The sequence below is a fragment of the Balaenoptera acutorostrata genome, chromosome 19, assembly GCF_949987535.1.
Source record: "Balaenoptera acutorostrata chromosome 19, mBalAcu1.1, whole genome shotgun sequence".
In the NCBI taxonomy this organism is placed as follows: domain Eukaryota; kingdom Metazoa; phylum Chordata; class Mammalia; order Artiodactyla; family Balaenopteridae; genus Balaenoptera; species Balaenoptera acutorostrata.
In genome coordinates this window covers 47465350-47482591 of record NC_080082.1, presented here as the reverse complement: position 1 = coordinate 47482591, position 17242 = coordinate 47465350, and the positions used below count along the sequence as shown (strand labels likewise).

Here is a 17242-nt window from a genome sequence, read left to right as displayed (position 1 = left end):
TTTGTTTAACTTTAGGGAAAGCAAGAAAGAACACTGTGGGGTTGAACTGGAAATGGCTGTAATGGCACAAAGTCATGTGTATGTATATATTTATGCACACACATATATGTATTTAAGTTTTCTTGTGCTTGCATATATGTGCATGTGTATGTGTGTGTGTGTGATTCTATATTTCTTCACATAGTCCACTGAAAAAGCCTAGAAGCCATACGCTCAATAGCAATGAGCACACCTAGCATCTAGTGTTTCGTTTCTAAATATTTACCATTTCCTATCAAAAGGACCAGAACCCCTTAGAGAAATGTTTGGTTATAGGGCTCAGGAAGGAATCACACACAATGAGCACTGCATGTCTTATTGTACCGGAAAGAGAGGAAAGGTTAAGATAAATAATAGGGTGTGTAAAAAAGACAGAAGATCTAGCTTGAAGGACTTCAACTGTTCAAATGTAGAAGAATGTGAACATTGAAATAATAAGATCAGGGATGGGTTGTAAATCTAGTGGGAGGAGTTGGAATTGATGAAGAACAGGGTTTTTGGTCTCAAAATATCTCCCCACACATCACTTACTCTTTATCATTTCATAATTAATAACTATACAATGGGTAACTGGACAACACCTTTAACTAAGTGATCAAAATTAATATCATTGAAAAAAGAAAAATGGTATCATGTGTCTTCAGACGTGATGCCCTGAGAAGAACACAAAACCACTTGTTTAGTATCAGTCTCTCAACGTATTTATCAGTAATTACACTAAAATCTAAACAGACTAAACACTCCTATTGAAAGGAAAACATTTTCAGAATGGAGGAAAAAACCCAACTATAAGTTTATAAGAGACACATCATAAATATAGGAATACAGAAAGTTTCCAAGAAGAAGGGTGGAAATATATATGTATACCATGCAAAGAGAATTGCTGTGACTCTGCTAATATCAGACAAACTAAGCTAAGGTAATAAGCACCATTTAGAAATTAAGTGGGGCATTTCATAATGTTAAAGAAACTCGTCCACCAGGGCGGCATAGCAATTCTAAATCTTAATGCTAGACATATAAAGGAAATTAACAGGAGTAAACTGAGAAATAGGCAAACGCAACAGCCACAGTGGGAGATTCTAACACCTTTCTCAACAACTGACAAGAAGAAACAAAGAAATAAGTAATTATATATATTGAATATCTGAATAACAAAATTAAATTTGGCCTAATAAATATTAGAGCACTGTATCCAATAATAACGTAATAGATATCCTTTAATGTATATATATATTTTGTCACTATTTTTTTTTTAAATTTTATTTCTTTTTGGCTGCGTTGGGTCTTTGTTGCTGTGCACGGGCTTTCTCTAGTTGTGGAGAGCGGGGGCTACTGTTCGTGGCGGAGCATGGGCTCTAGGCGCCCGGGCTTCAGTAGTTGCAGAATTTGGGCTCAGTAGTTGTGGCTTGAGGGCTCTAGGGTGCGTGGGCTTCAGTAGTTGTGGTGAGCGGGCTCAGTAGTTGTGGCTCACAGGCTCTAGAGCACAGGCTCAGTAGTTGTGGTGCACGGGCTTAGTTGCTCCACGGCATGTGGGATCTTCCTGGACCAGGGCTCGAACCTGTGTCCCCTGCATTGGCAGGTGGATTCTTAACCACTGTGCCACTAGGAAAGTCCCTTTTTTTTTTTTTTTTGGACTATTGAATGCCTGGTTATTTTTGAGTGGAGATTTCATTTTCAGATATTCCTTTTGGAATGTAGGTGAATCAGTTTCTTCGATAGGTAGTAGGAAGGGAAAGTTAGCTTGCTAAGCGCCATGATCTCATTCCCTTCCTCTCCCTGGGAGGAACTGACTGACTGTAGCTCACTGAGTATTGTTTGGCCATATGAACCTGATCTTAACTGCAGAATCCAATGCAATAAACCCTTACAATATGCTCACTCTGAGTGTCCATTGGGAATTTGAAGATGAGAAAGAAATAGTCCCTGCCCTCAGGAAATTCACAGCACAGTGAGAAGCATAGAAACTTACATAATTCAGGATGACAAGTACTGTGTTAACTGTACGGACATGGTCTTATGAAAGTAAAGAACATCAAAAAGAGATGTCTGCCTTAAGAAAGCCAGACTCGTGAGAACTCTTTGCCTTCAGAGAGTATCTTCATCAGGGGTCATTTGGTTATTAGAAACAGACACGCAAACTAGCTCAAGTCAAAGAACTAATTTATTGGAAAGGTAACAGGGGTACTTCATGGAACCCAAGAACAATGCATGAGGCCAGCCTCAGGGGGACAAGTAGGCACTTGTCATCCACAACCTAGTATTTCTCCCCCTGCTTCACTGGGTGGTCACACAGCCTCTTATGGCTACTTTTTGTGCCTGCTTCACTTTCTGGAGGCTGGCTTTGTCTGCTTTGGCATGCACAAAGCTGCCCTATGATTTCACAATTCAAATTGCCAGTGGAGGCTGAGTCGGGTCCTGAAGTCATATTTCCAATTACACTTAGGGAAGGTAACCGACTTAGGGTAAGACAGCTGTGGTGAGGGATCATGAATGTGGTCTCCTGCCTGTTAAAGAGGCTGAGGGGGCAAACTCTCTGAGAAGCAGATGTGGCAATGCAGGTAACACAGCTGCTACAGATGGGCAGACCATAGGTTTTTCAGACATGGTCAATTATCATAGTTGTGGCACTGGAAACAAATGTTACTTATTGTTTTCATAGCTTCCATGGGGAAAAAAATGTCAAAAGAAATCTGTGGGTGGAAAAAAGTTACGTACATGAATGATATCTGCGACAATGTTAGCTGAGATTAATAGTGCTTATAATGGGTTCCATGAAGGATGGCATTACCGATAAGATGATACAAGCAAAGTACCTAGCAAGCACTGTGCCAGACCTACAATAGGAACTTGAAAATGTGTTCTTCTCTTGTACTGAACATGCTTTCTCAGCATCTTCCTTCCCAATAATACTCTGGTTTTCCTAGCCATGTGATTTACATGCAATTTGTCTCACATTCAACTGCAGAGGGAGAAACTGATTATCCTAAATTGTCAACATAACCCATCCCCATGGTCTCAGCGATTGGTTCTAAGATGGACACATGAACCAGAAAAAAATTCCATTCTTTGACCTTTGACCTATCTCGGAAGTATACTCTCTCCCCTCTGAACCTGAACCATGCCAGCATATAGATCTTGAGAGCAACTGACAGCTAGTCTAGAAGCAGGAAGAGGTCTATGAGGATGGAGATAATATGTTAATACGAATTGAAGGAGCGCAGCAAAGTGGACAGAGAGGCCCACTTCCTGGACACAGCATTGATTAAGCATCTCAAACTTAACATGGCCAATTCGTAACTCTTTATTCTTGCTCCTGCAGAAGGGCTGTTCCTTCCCCAGTATGTCAGGTCAAGATAGGTGAGACTGAGGTGCAATAACAAACAACCCTAAATCAAGGTGACTTAAAAGAACAAACGTTTATTTCTTACCCTACATGTTGAACGCAAGCTGGTAGGAAGCTTTGTTCCACACCTTCCTTTCTCAGGACCCAGGCTGCGGGAGAAGCAACCACCAACTGCGAGAGAGTTCTTGAGGATTTTGTACTGGCAGGTAAATGCTCTGACACAGAAGTGACACATTTCATTGGCCAGAACTAGTCATAGGACTGCGTCCAACCGAAAGGGAGGCAGGGGGAGGGGAGAACCAGAGATATTTGTTGAACACCAGTAATGACTATCATGCCAATCTTTTCCATCTCAAGAAAAGGCACTACCATCCTATACCCAGCTAACCCAAGTCAAAAAAAAAAAAAATCTAGGTGTTACCCTTGACTTTACCCTTATTCCCAGTGTATATTCCACCAGCAACTCCTATTAACCCCACTTCTCTTCCTTCTCCATCACTACCATTCTGTTCCCCAAACCATAACCTTTTAACTGGACTACTGAAATACCCTTATACTGGTCATCCTGCTTCCAATCTTACCCCCTGCCCACCCAAGTCTAATTTCCACACGGCATCTGTGGTAGGCTGAATAATGCCCCCTGCCCCCAATTTCCACTTCCTAATCTCCAGAACCTGTGAATATGTCATGTTACTTGGCAAAACGGTCTTTGCAGATGTGTTGAAGGTTATAAACCTTGAGACAGGGAGATTATCCTTTATTTTCTGGTGGGTCCAATCTAATGCCACTAGCCCTTAAAAGTGGAGAACTTTCCCAGCTGAAATCAGAAAGATGCAGCAGACAGGAGGTAGAAGTGATGCAGCAGCGTGGGGCTCCGACACCTTGTTGCTGGTCCTGAGGTGTAGGGGGCTATAGCAAGGACCACAGAGAGAGCACTAGGAGCTAAGGGTGGTCCCAGCTGAGAGCCAGCAAGGGAACGAGAACCTTAGTTCTACACGTGCATGGAAGTGAATTCTGCCAACAATCAGAATGAGGCTGGAAATGGACTCATCCCTAGAACCCTCAGAAGGGAACCTCGATTTCAACCTTGTGAGACTTTGAGCAGAGGAAACAGCTGAGCCATGCAGACTTCTGACTACAAAACTGAGAGAAAAACATAACTGTAATGTTTTAAGCATATGTTGGTAATTTGATATGGCAGCAACAGAAAATGAATAAAGCATCCATGGCTACTTCTTTTTGAAACAAAAATTAGATAATGTCACTACTCTGCTCAATCCTCCAATGTTTTTCTACCACATTTGGAGTAAAATTCATCCTCTTTACTATGGCATATGTGGTCTGATGTCTGCATGCTTCTACCACTCTCTCCTTTCCCCATGTTCTCATTTCTGACCCTTAGTCGCACCAGGCTCCTCCCCCCTACTTGCCTCCTTCTTGCCAGTCAAATCCTAAATGCCATCTTCTCAAAGAAGCCTTTCTGAGCACTTAAAACCAAGTAACCCCCTAATTACATTCTATCACAACATCTTATTTTAATTCTCTTTAAACATTTGGCATTTTCTTATATTTTTTCTAATCAATTGTGTGTGTCCTCCACTAAAATATAAGTTCAGTGAAACCATGGACCTTGTCTGTCTTGTACACTAATGTGTTCCCAGTGCCCATGGGTATCAATAAATATTAACTGAGTCCATTTAATCACTGGGACATTAGATTAAGTCATACCTAAAGGCCTAATGTGCTAATAAATTCCTTGTATGGTTTGAGCCAGAGTTAGGTTTTCTGTTAACTCTCAACATGAAACTTCCTAACTTTGTTTTCCCTTAGAGGAGTTTTTATAGCTCTGTCTGAAGCATATCATCATAACCATTTTCACTCAGTACAACAGGATATTTTTATTCATGTTTATATCATAGGACCTTCCCTATCCTCAGGCCTCACCCTGTCACAGAGTAGGTGCTAAGTTCTCATGGAAGGAATCACTGAGCTGAATGATGGCATAGGGAAGGTCGTGTTCATAATGTTCATAACCCACCAAGCTCTTGAGATTCAGATTTTCTATTAAACAAAAACGCTGCCCACAAAGACAGAGCAAAATAACTGTACAGTAGGTCCCCTAACAATGGTTTTGTCCATTTGTACTACACCATTAATTATCAACAATCCCCAAACACTTTCCTGGCCAGAGAGAGAATCTAGCATGACATCAGGCATTGTAAAAAAAAAAAAAAAAAAAAAAAAAAAAGCATTAACAGCAGTGAATTCTGAATGAGCACAAGTTATGTAAATAATCTTAATAGCAATGATGAGCTAATTTTTCACAGGTGTCATTTCCTGGGGGGAGGGGGATCCACCTTTTCTTGCAAGAGAAAATGCTAATAGTTTCATTAAATTTATGAGCCTTAATTAGCACACTGCTGTTCTCATTACTGTGCTAATCCTGAAATCATGTTCCTTCACTCCCCTCCCTCTCTTAAGTAGATTCATACACAATCAGACACTTCTGCTTTCTTTATGAATATGTGCTTTTTGGCAGGGCTTTGACATTTTTCAATAATGATGTTGCTTCCAAAAACATGCAGGCCATCAGCTTCTCAGTCTTTTTCTATGGCTCTTTTTTCCTCTCTTCTATACACATACACACCCAGAGACAGACACAAACACACCTCTCTTTGTGATGTAAATATGTAACTCAGAAATTACTAAGAAGTTGGTTTCCTTACAAGCTGTTCTTGTTAACCTCCTTCTGAGTCCCTAAAGGTTTTTGTTTTATTTTGTTTTGTTTATTAAAGATATTTTCTATAGCAACATAAGAATAGCTCACATAGAATTCCCAAGGGCTCTTTAACATGTCTTTATTGTCTAATTTTGATGATGATGATGATGGTGATACCCTGTAGCTTCCACCTATTGTACTCACCATGTACAAAGTATTAGGTCTAGTGGTTTAAATGTCATGTCATTTAATCCAGTCAATGACCATATAGGTAATTATCAAACCTCTATTTACAAAAAAGGAAACTGAAGCTAATAGTACAGATAGCTTGTCCAAAGTCATATAGCCCCATTCTCTTTCTTCTCTTTGTGGGGCTTCAGTTACACTTACAGGATAAAGCGAAATGCTCTAATATATGTCTCATGCCCTTTCGTTGTTCATCCTTTTCTCCTTTATGTTTTAGCCTGAATATTTTCTTCTAGCCTATCATCTAGTTGATCAATTCTCTCTTCAGCTGTGTCTAATTTGCTATTTAACCCTTCACTGAGTACTTATTACATTTTTCAATTCTAGTATTTCCATTGTGTTCTTTTTTATAGTTTTCAGTTCATCTAAATTTTCCATCTTGTCATTTAATTTCTTGAATAAGTAGTTATTTAAAAAGTCTATGCTTTAAACTTCAATATCTAATTAGACTGTGGCTCTGTTTCTATTTCAGTTTCTGTTTCAGTCTTGCTTTTTTATTATTCCTAGTTATTTTTGATTGAGTGCTAGACATTGTATGTAAGGAATTGTAGAGATAATTTTGAGGACATGGATAAGGTTATCATCCTTCATAGCAGACTTATATTTGCTTTTGACAGGCAGATAGCATAATAGCCTCTACTCCTAGGAAAAGGTATAGCTTTTCTTGGGTCTCAAATTATTGGGGGGTTCACCATGGCCTCTTCATGCTGGCTGGACCCCAATTCCAACGTCTCCTCAGCACTATATAACCTCTGAAATCTCTGTTCAGCTCTGTTACTTATTAGATGTTCTCTGCTAAGCCATACATGTGCAGGTTATGAATTGGCCAAGGACCCAAAAGGACTTCTCAGATTTTCTCTTTTGCAATCCCCTCCTCTCTGGAACCCTGCCCTTCCAACTCCTACCAAATCTCAGCCATCGGAGCATCCATGAACTCCAATCTCTTTCTTTCAGTAAGACTGTCATTCTCTGCTTGAGCTCCATTTTCCCTGTGCCATGGTTTGGGAAAGACTTTAAGGGCAGAAAGCCAGGGTGAGACTGGGACCCACCTTGTGTGCTTCCCTTCTTTCAAAGAGGGTAGTCCTGGACTTCCCTGGTGGCACAGTGGTTAAGAATCCGCCTGCCCTGCATAGCACATGGAGATCAGCTCGGTGCTTTGTGTTCACATAGAGGGGTGGGATAGGGAGGGTGGGAGGGAGATGCAAGAGGGAGGAGATATGGGGATATATGTATATGTATAGCTGATTCACTCTGTTATAAAGTAGAAACTAACACACCATTGTAAAGCAATTATACTCCAATAAAGATGTTAAGGAAAAAAAAAAAAAAAGAATCTGCCTGCCAATGCAGGGGACACAGGTTCGAACCCTGGTCCGGGAAGATCTCACATGCACAGAGCAACTAAGCCTGTGCACCACAACTACTGAGCCTGTGCTCTACAGCCCACAAGCCACAACTACTGAAGCCCGCGTGCCTAGAGCCCATGCTCTGCAACAAGAGTAGCCTCCGCAATGAGAAGTCTGCGCACCACAACAAAGAGTAGCCCCCACTCGCCGCCACTAGAGAAAGCCCACGCGCAGCAATGAAGACCCAACACAGCCAAAAATAAATAAATTTAAAAAAAAAAGATGGTAGTCCTGTCAGTTGCTGCAAAATACTCTGTATTGGCCAGGCTGTAGTTTTCCTTTTTAACCTATCTGTGGATTATGTCTTCTTTTGCTCTTTTTCTTAATCAGGTTTACCAGGTGTTTTTTTCATTAATCTTTTTAAAAGATGCAGCGTTTTTTGATGGGGAGGAGTTGTTTATTCTACTATTTCCCTAGATAATTGATTTCAGTTCTTACCTTTTAAATTTTAAACTTCCTAGTTTCCTGATTTGTTAGTTTTATTTTTTTTTTCTATATGAAAAATCCCAAACTAGCTTATACTATATCAACTCATGGCCAACCTTGTTTCATCTACATGCCTCACAAAATTACTTTGATATGAACCCTATACATATATAATTCCACCTGTAAATATTTCAGTATATATTCTAAAAGATAAAGACCTAAGAAAATAACAATGTATAACAATGTCTATATCACACCTAAAATTTTTAATTCTTTAATATCATCATTGTTCAAAGACTTCTTCTACAGTAGAGTTGGGGGACAAGACAGAGCCAAGTTCAAACTGCCATCTTCCCAGAATCCTTCCTGCTATAAGGGCATGGCTTTCAAACTGACTATAAACTCACAGTAAGAAATACATTTGACATTGCACCCCAGAGCACAAATAACGACATGTATAACTGAAACAAATATTTCACAAAACAATACTTTTATTTACCGTATTGGCTGTCCACTCTCTCCCTTCCCTTTCCCTCTCTCTCTCCCCCCTCCTCCTTCTTTCCTCTCTCTCTCTCAACCACTAAATGTTGGTTGCGACCCACTAAATTGATTTCACATTACACTATGGTTCTGTTATCTGCACTTCGAAGAACAATCCTACAAAGCAAATGTCTAAATATCAAATTAACTGAAAAGGGGGACTTCCCTGGAGGTCCAGTGGTTAAGACTCTGTGCTTCCACGGCAGGGGACATGGGTTGGATCCCTGGTTGGGGAACTAAGATCCCATGTGCTGCATGGCGTGGCAAAAAATAAATAAATAAATAAATAACTGGAAAGTTTTGAGATGAGAGGCAGAGAACTAGCATTTCATCTGCCACGTGCCTGCGTCACATGTCAAACCACTACACATTCAGTTCATTCATATCCCGAATCTCTCGCTTATCTATATTGTTTGCAATTCTTAATTTGCCAGACCATTCTAGCGACATGTACTTAATAGCTTTGTACTTAATAGCTTTAGTGTAAGTACACTGAATTGTACTTGTACTTTCAAATTCTTAATTTGCCAGACCATTCTAGCAACATGTACTTAATAGCTTTGTACTTAATAGCTTTAGTGTAAGTACACTGACTTATAAAGAGTCAGTACCGAATATTTGAGATCCCACTGCCGTTTTCTTCTATTTGGAAGTATATCTCCGTCTCCCTGACCATTTCTGCTTGGAATTTCAATATCTGCTTTGAACAACCTAACAGTCAAGCATATTTGTTATCTATACAATCTTACCAAAAATGTGAACCACCACCCATTTTCCTGAGTTACTAAAGATTGAGAGTTTAGTCAAGAAGTAGAAACAAATCCAAAGGTCATAACAACAGCATTTATCTCTTTGAGGGTAAATTCAGCTGACAGCAGCCTTCTCTTTAGAACTCTTAACTATAACCTTGAGGTTCAAGTAAAGCAAATAAGCAGCTATCAAACCAAATTTTGTGAAAAAAAGAAACCCCTTCAACATTAGCAAGTACAATTAAGACCTTGTCACATCCATCTTTTAGTAATTATACTTTGTTTAGCACATATTTAATACACTTCAATAAGCCAGTTCCTTGGTTTTTGACCTTCAAAGAAATGAAAGACACTCATCTTGTGTAACTTAAAAGAGCTTTATTTAGTACATAATCTTCATACAATCCAGTACAACAAATTATAAAAGCTCTTTGTAAGATTTTACCCATACGATACTAAGTACAGAAAATCAATTGCCACAAGAAAGTAAGCCACTCTCTCATTCTAAAAGTTTTTTTCCATGAACAGACAAGCACTCTCTTCTATGCCAAAAGGTTGTCATATATAAAGCATTTCGGAGCATACTGGCCAAGATATATGATCTGAGAACATTTTGTCTTTCTATTAATTCCAATGTTTAAATGAAAATTTAAAAATGGACTATTTCTAGTTAATTCAGGTAAGTTTTGGCCAAAGATGAGCTAAAATTGTTACAAGGTTCATGTGGAATCAGAATAAACCTTTTTAGTTGATTGTAAAGATGCAGACCAGATGAAATATCTACATATGTCCTTGCCAACACCAGTACCAACCCAACACACACACACACACACACACACACACATTTATTTAATTGATCTCACAAAGGTCAAGAAAGTCACCTTTAAGTGGACAACAAATGGCCTAGATAACACCTAATTATACTCCTGGCTAATATATCTGAAATGAATTCCTATTTTTTAAGTCTGTAATAAAGTGACTGGAACCTTTCAACTCTAGAAGAAGTAGATTAGCCACTGGGATCAGTATCTGTAGTTGGTCATTTAATGAAGTTAAAGTTGGTTAAAGTAGGCAATCATAACTTCAAATGTATAATTGTACATTCATTTGCTCATCTTTTGATGTAAAGCTGAGGCCTTTCCTTTGCATAAGGGTCCAATGATTACAGTTTTATTTTTGCATAAATCATACCACTAATATGATTTGGGTACTTTTTAATACCTTCTGATCAGTCTAGATTTTTTTTAAGGTGAAATGAGTACTAAAATAAATCTGTGAAGCAATCTAAGCTCAGAAATTTTCTTGAATTTTAAGTTCTCCCAATATTTTATAATTTTCCCAACCACAATTAATTTAAAAGTAATTTTTATTAGCAGCAACCTTTATCAAATCTTACCAAAGCATTCAAGCTAATTTTTGCAGAAATAACCCTTTCATTTTAGAGCAAAATTTCCTGGGTTTATGTTGAACTGTGTATTTACAGCTGGAAGTAGAGCATGCAGACAAGGTTGGCGCAGGCAGAGAACTCAAAGGAGAGAGCAGAGGCGTGAGAACGCCAGGGAGCAGCCCCCAGTGGTGCTGGGCCGAAGTCAGCTTACAAGAGGGATGGACACTGTGAAGGGACCCGGTGAGTCACGTAAGTAAAGGTTAATTAAGAGCACTTACTGTACTTAGAGGTTCTTTTGAATGCTAACTCTGAAGCAAAATCAAGTGGTCTTTCTACCCATAAAATACAGCCGTAATTTGAGGATAATACCAAACATTAGCACAGCCACTGAGATCGTGTGGCAGGGAGCTTAGAGAGCCAGGGTCAGCCGCTTTTCCTCTCTTTCCTCCCATGTACTCCAATGAGAAGGTCATAAAAGAGAATACTGAGGAGCACTAAAAATATTTAACATGATTCATTAAGAGATTTGGTCATCAGGAAATAAAAATGTCAACTATACATGGTCACAGTGTTTTGGAAAGAGTGTATGTATGGATTCTGTCTTGCAAGATTTTTTGGCACTTTATATTTTTCACTAAAGACTGAACACTAAGTGTTTTGGCAACAAATGGCACCTAAACTGTGAAAAAAGGATTACTGTATGCGATCAATGTGGTGATGATAAGCATAAAAATTTAAGTACATGTTTCTTGTATACTGAAACTCCAAATACCCAAATGCATAGATTAATAATACAGGAATATTTAAAATAAACTGAAATATTTCTGAGAAGGTAATAGAGGGTTTTAAAAACGTAGCTAGATAGTCTAACACGTTGTACCTTACATGTGCTTGGTTTCAATTAGAGTAAGGCACTCACTGAAGGATGGACTGACCCATGCTGTCAGCTGCAATAGGCATGCATCATTACTGGCTTAATTAAAGTTTTAGTACTGATTAAAATGTTTTATTATTGTATTATCCTAAACTGCAGTGGTCTCCAACCTTATTAAGGGATACAAGAAAGATATAATTCAGGAGTTTCAGTTGCATAATTTAACAACCCAGCTACTGTCAATTTTTTATTTAAATAAGTTTTGATAAAAGCCAAGTATCCTTCCTTGAACCCGACATGATAGTGTAAAATTTCTTTTTGAATACTGCTTAATAAGTAGTAGCTGAATAGAAAATCATTTGAACATGTGATATATCCATCTTCATGTCTACGGTGATTTACTTCAACACAATTGCAAGGAGAAATATTTAAATCATTTCCAACTGGCATGAGAGGTGAAAGTTAATTTCATTAGCCATCTTGATTTAATTAAATACACAATATGCTTTTATCAGTAACTTTTACATGTCCCTATCATTAGAAATTAATTACAAAAGCAATTATCAAAAATTTTTTGAGCAGGTACAAGGTACACATAATCCTCTTCGTTGTTTACAAATAAGCATGACTTAGAGGCACTTGGTTACCTTTGAGTAAGAAAAAGAACAACCTATTAAGGGCCCTCACAGTAAGATTGGAGACCACAAATCAAACTTGGTATGAAAATGCTCTCTGCCAAAAATATCATAGTAGTGAGTTAGTTAAGATACAACATTTTAAAAATAGTAAGACTTTGCAAGGTACTAGGCTGTAAAAAATACAAAGGCTAAAAACAAAGAGTTTACAAAATTTTGCAAACCCAGTAAATTTGAGTGAGTAAGAAATGAAGAAGAATTTTCTTACTTGCAGGATAGATTAAATAGTATCAACAGGTTTTAAAATAGTAACACTATACAGTAACAAATTCTACTCAGCTACATAACATTTCTGCTGCCTTAAGGACTTACAATACGGAACTTGTAACACTTTTCTGTGTCCAGCATTAAAACATTCATGCACATGCGCGTGTACACACATACACACACTGACACGTACTCCTGAAGTGCTACACATTACATTTCAGATGGAGCACAACAAAAAATTTTAGATACATATGAAGACCTAACATGATTTTTAAAAAAATATTAAAAGCATGACAAATGAAAAACATTATAAAATTTTTAGGTGAAACAGGACAATAGAGAGCTTTTTAAAAAGCCACCAGTTGGTCTTCACTAGTGAAAAAATATTAAATAATTTAATTATGTATCCCCTCAATTCGATTCAACTATAGCTGTTGTAAGTCAATTAAAAATTAGAAGTATTTCAAATCTTGAAACAGGCTCTAGATTTCCAACATGATATGCAGCTGTTCAGGCTACCTATGGAACGCTTAACTGTTCTCCCCAACAACAAAATTCTAGATCACTTTTAGAAAGTTGAAAGCATTTAGGCTAAAGAACATTAATGAAACAAGACAAAGACTGAAGCATATATAAGATACTTTCAAAGATGGTAACGCTTGTGTAAACATTTGTAGACTTAATCATATCACAGCTTTAAGGTACCGGTTACCTAATTACATTTGAAACTTTATCTATTGAGAGTTTCATTATGATGGAGTTTCACATATCAAAAATAGAGATTAAATAGAAAGCTCTGTTACTTGTTTCTGGATAACTTGTAAACGTGGAATGTTTTGTTCTGAAACACTCTAGTGAAGTATGCCGTGTAGGGGGGCAGGTTTCTTTTTATCTCTTCGCAAAAGCGAGGGTGGCCTGCAAGTTTCAAATCTGGATCATTCTCTCCTGGGCCATCCATCATCTAAAGCCAAAACAAAACCAATACAACTTGGAAAAAAATCGTATTTACAAAAGACAAACAGAAGTAGGAATAGGGATTGGGTTTCTTTAAGAATGACATGCTAGTGAACTTAAACTGAACGAATGTCAATGGCTGCTTGGAGATCATCTGGTCCATTCCTTTCCCCTTTGGAAGTGTGACCCTAGGCTGAAGAGCAGAGTTTGGTGTCAAACAATGTTCACCTTTAATGGCAAAGCTAGAAGCAGAACTTGGATCTCCTTGTCCTGAGGAACATACTACACCATTCCCTCTCAAAAAATGAAATACAGAGAAGAATTACTATGACCAGAGAAAGTTCTGCAACTCATTAGATGGCCTAGTTAGAAAAAGTTACACACAAAGCAAAATTTAAATGCATGTATTTGGTCTGTACCTCCTCTGAATTCAAGATAGTTATGAAGTTATTTTCCTTGAGCAAAAATCAAATCTCATATTCTTTTTTTGCCTCAGCTTTATTGAAGCATAATTGACATATAAAATTGTATATATTTAAGGTATACAATCTGATATTTGATATACATATACATGGTGAAATGATTACTACAATCAAGTTAATCAATACATTCATGTTGGTCAAAGGGTATAAACTTGCCATTATGAAATGAGTAAGTCTCTGGTGACCTAATGTACAGCATGGTGACTAGGGTTAATAATACTGTACTCTGCACTTGAAATTTGCTAAGACAGTAGATCTTAAGTGTTCTGAATCTCAAATTCTGTACAGTCAAGGTTTTATTTATTTATTTTTTTCAGATGTAGGCTAGGTTTATCACTTTTTTCCCCCACTCATTTTAGAAATATCTATCAGCTTTTATACCAATAATAAGAGCACACACCACCTCTAAAGGATGAAAATCTTCTGTTTTCTCTATCTGAGACCTGGCATAGCTCCGAAAACATTTTCCTCAGAAGGAAGAAAAGAGAAGTAGCTTGTTTTCCCGCTCAGGAGTGTAAGCTTGGCCATAGAAAGCCATCTTTGTGGAAGTGTGCCAGTGGACGAAAAGGGACACCCAACAAGAGAGCAGGGAGAGGAGTGAGATTCTACCACACAGGCTGGGAGGTGGGTGGTGGGTTGGTGCACCGCCGTCATGGCCACTCGTATAAGCCAAAATGATGCTTTGGAGCAGCGGTTTAAAAGGTTGAGGTTTTCTTTTTCACTTTAGTAGCAAAACCTTAAAAAATAAATTCTATGCAGAGCCTCATGGCACAGACCAGCTGAAGACAGAGTTGCTCTGTTTGGTGTGACAGTGGGGACAAGAGCTCCCCTCCCATCTCTCCCGCCCCTCCAGCCCCCGGGGCAAGTCACTAACGTGCCAAGGTAGGGGTTCTGCAGAACGCAATGGAGGTGAATGCTTGATCCATTGTGCAATTCTACAAGGTATAAAGGTAGTTACACTCTTTAGGACTCACACTGGACCCTCTCCTCACCAGGGGACGCCCCGCACGTGGCGGATGGCATGCTTACGTGTCCGTTGGCGATGTCCAGCAGGTCCCGCAGCCGGCAGCCCCGGCGGTGCCTGCGCTCATAGCAGATGCTGTCTTCCAGGATCACGTAGTCGGTGCCAAAGGACCTTAGCAGGGCGTGCACTTCCTCTGGGGCCCTCTTTGCATATATCTGATAGACCTTCAAAACAAGATAAAAATGGAATAGGGCAAAATATCACTTAACTGCTGGGAAGTTCGTCAAGGACTATCTATTGCTGCAACCTCCCACAGGGGCTGAGCCTAATCGCAGACACCCAGCTCCCCCGCCTCTTCCTGTGCAGGTCGCTCAGTCACCTGTAGTCCTGGAGTGTGTGTGAGAAATTCCCAAAAAAAAAAAAAAAAAGTTGTTGGGATGGGGGAGAGTGCGTCATGCTGAATACATTTGGATTTAGACGCCAAAGAGATTTGGATTTAGGATGTACTGAGTTATGAATATATTCATCAGTAGATGCCAATTCTAAGAATGTTTCACCAAGGTAAATAATGCGATTGAGTAAATAAGACACAGTCTCTGCCTTTAAAAAGGGGACCTTTAGACTAAAAGGGTCCATTAGGGGTGGTGGTACAGTCTGGAGGCACAGATACTTGTAAGGAGACCCAGCTTCTGAGAGTGGCAGTTGGGGAACAGGACCCCCATAGGGTCCCTGGCCCCAGACAGGGGCAGCACCCTTGCTCTACTGCTGTCCTGCTGCACTCAGCTTGACCAGGAGACCCTACACTTTATCTCTCTCTCTCGTCCTTCCTGGAGGAAGAGCAACTTGCAGCGCCCAGTGGCAGTTCAACAGGAGGCACGCCTTCCCAGTCACCACCAGCTTCACACACCTTAAGTGAATACACGCAGATGGTGAGTGGCCTATATCCTGGGACTTGGCGCTGGGAAAGGTAGAATGGTGTGTGTGTGTGTGTTGGGGGAGGGGTAATGAAGAGAGGTGCTGCTTCCTTTGTCACCCACTGATTTCTAATGATATGTCTCTGACTTAAGAGACTGGGCTCTGAGAGCCTGAACCTGGGTTCAGGTCAGCAGGTCTGAACGGCTATGCTGAAATGGTGGGGGGTTATCTGCTTCTACGGCTAACACTGCGAGGTCATCCTGCCTGCAGTCCAGCACCAGCCTCAGACTAAGGCATTCCAAGGATCTGAAGGTCATGACTGAAGAAGGGCACTAGGACCTTCAAGATTATCAGTTTTTAGGGCATAAAACTCAGCACCTAGGCAGGGACTGGATCTTGAAGAGGACGGAACACAGGACTCCCCGTGCCTCTGACGTGTCTCTATCTGCATCCCTCTCGAGTCAAAGGGGTGGCCACCTCCTAGCTGAACTCTGGGGTCTGCTGATCCAGGTACCCTCCCCTCTTCCTCTAGCTAACTCAGGGCCATCTGGAACACTTGGGCTAGTTGAAAAATTCCCATTTTAGCAGGAAATCTATGTTAAGACGATTCTCTTAAAAATGGAGTATTTAGTAAAAATCATTTACTTTTAGGCTAGTTAAATCTCACCCCCCAAACAAGACTTTTCAACAAATTTTCAGCCACCAAGATTAAGAAGTGACTGATATAAAACATTAAAAAGTTTGAAACCACTGCTGGCGAGGACTAAGACAGGTACACTTCTGTAGCACTGACTGGAGTGTAAACTGGCATAATTCATACAGACTTGGTAATTCTACCTCGATTACAAATGCCCACACCCTGTGACCCAGCAACTTCACTTCTAAGAACCTCATGTGTGGACAGACACTTTGTGCCTGTGCAGAGCGATGCTTACACAGGCGTCTCATTTGGGAAATTGCTGTATAATTGCAGAAGACAGGGAAACAACCTAAACGGTCAAATAAAATTTGCCACATCCATGTTAACAAAATATTATATGCAGCTTTAAAAATGGCAAGGAAGCTGTCGATATGCTGACATGGAGTGATCTCCAAAATACATGAAGTGCCAAAAAAAGCAAGATGTAATTAGTTCTTTTGTAAAAAGGGGGGAAAAGAATATGAATTCATGTATATCTCCACACACACACACTTGTATATACATAAAATTACTGGTAATGTTATTTGCCTCCTGGGAGGGGAACCAGTAGCTGGAAGACAGGGGTGGGATGGAGACTTTTTCTCTTTTGCATG

At 39.5% G+C, this 17242-nt stretch overlaps 1 protein-coding gene and 1 long non-coding RNA gene across 6 annotated transcripts in view; one reads left to right on the top strand and one right to left on the bottom strand.

Annotated features, from left to right (window-relative positions):
* The window catches only part of LOC103011961 (uncharacterized), a 94817-nt gene extending 83740 nt beyond the window's left edge, over positions 1–11077 (top strand). Inside the window, exons 4-5 of one of the 2 annotated variants that reach the window (XR_449553.3) lie at positions 16–78; positions 10955–11077. This is a non-coding gene — a long non-coding RNA (uncharacterized LOC103011961). The remainder of the gene's footprint in view (positions 1–15; positions 79–10954) is intronic. The other variant, XR_449554.3, reaches the window with a different exon arrangement.
* DPY19L3 (dpy-19 like C-mannosyltransferase 3) overlaps positions 9836–17242 on the bottom strand; it is a 71067-nt gene continuing 63660 nt past the window's right edge. For all 4 annotated transcript variants that reach the window (XM_057534645.1, XM_057534646.1, XM_057534647.1 and 1 more), the window contains 2 exons: positions 15100–15258; positions 9836–13595 (listed from right to left, as the gene is read on the bottom strand). In XM_057534645.1, the coding sequence (XP_057390628.1) occupies positions 13434–13595; positions 15100–15258 (321 nt within the window). In that variant the 3' untranslated portion in view covers positions 9836–13433. The remainder of the gene's footprint in view (positions 13596–15099; positions 15259–17242) is intronic.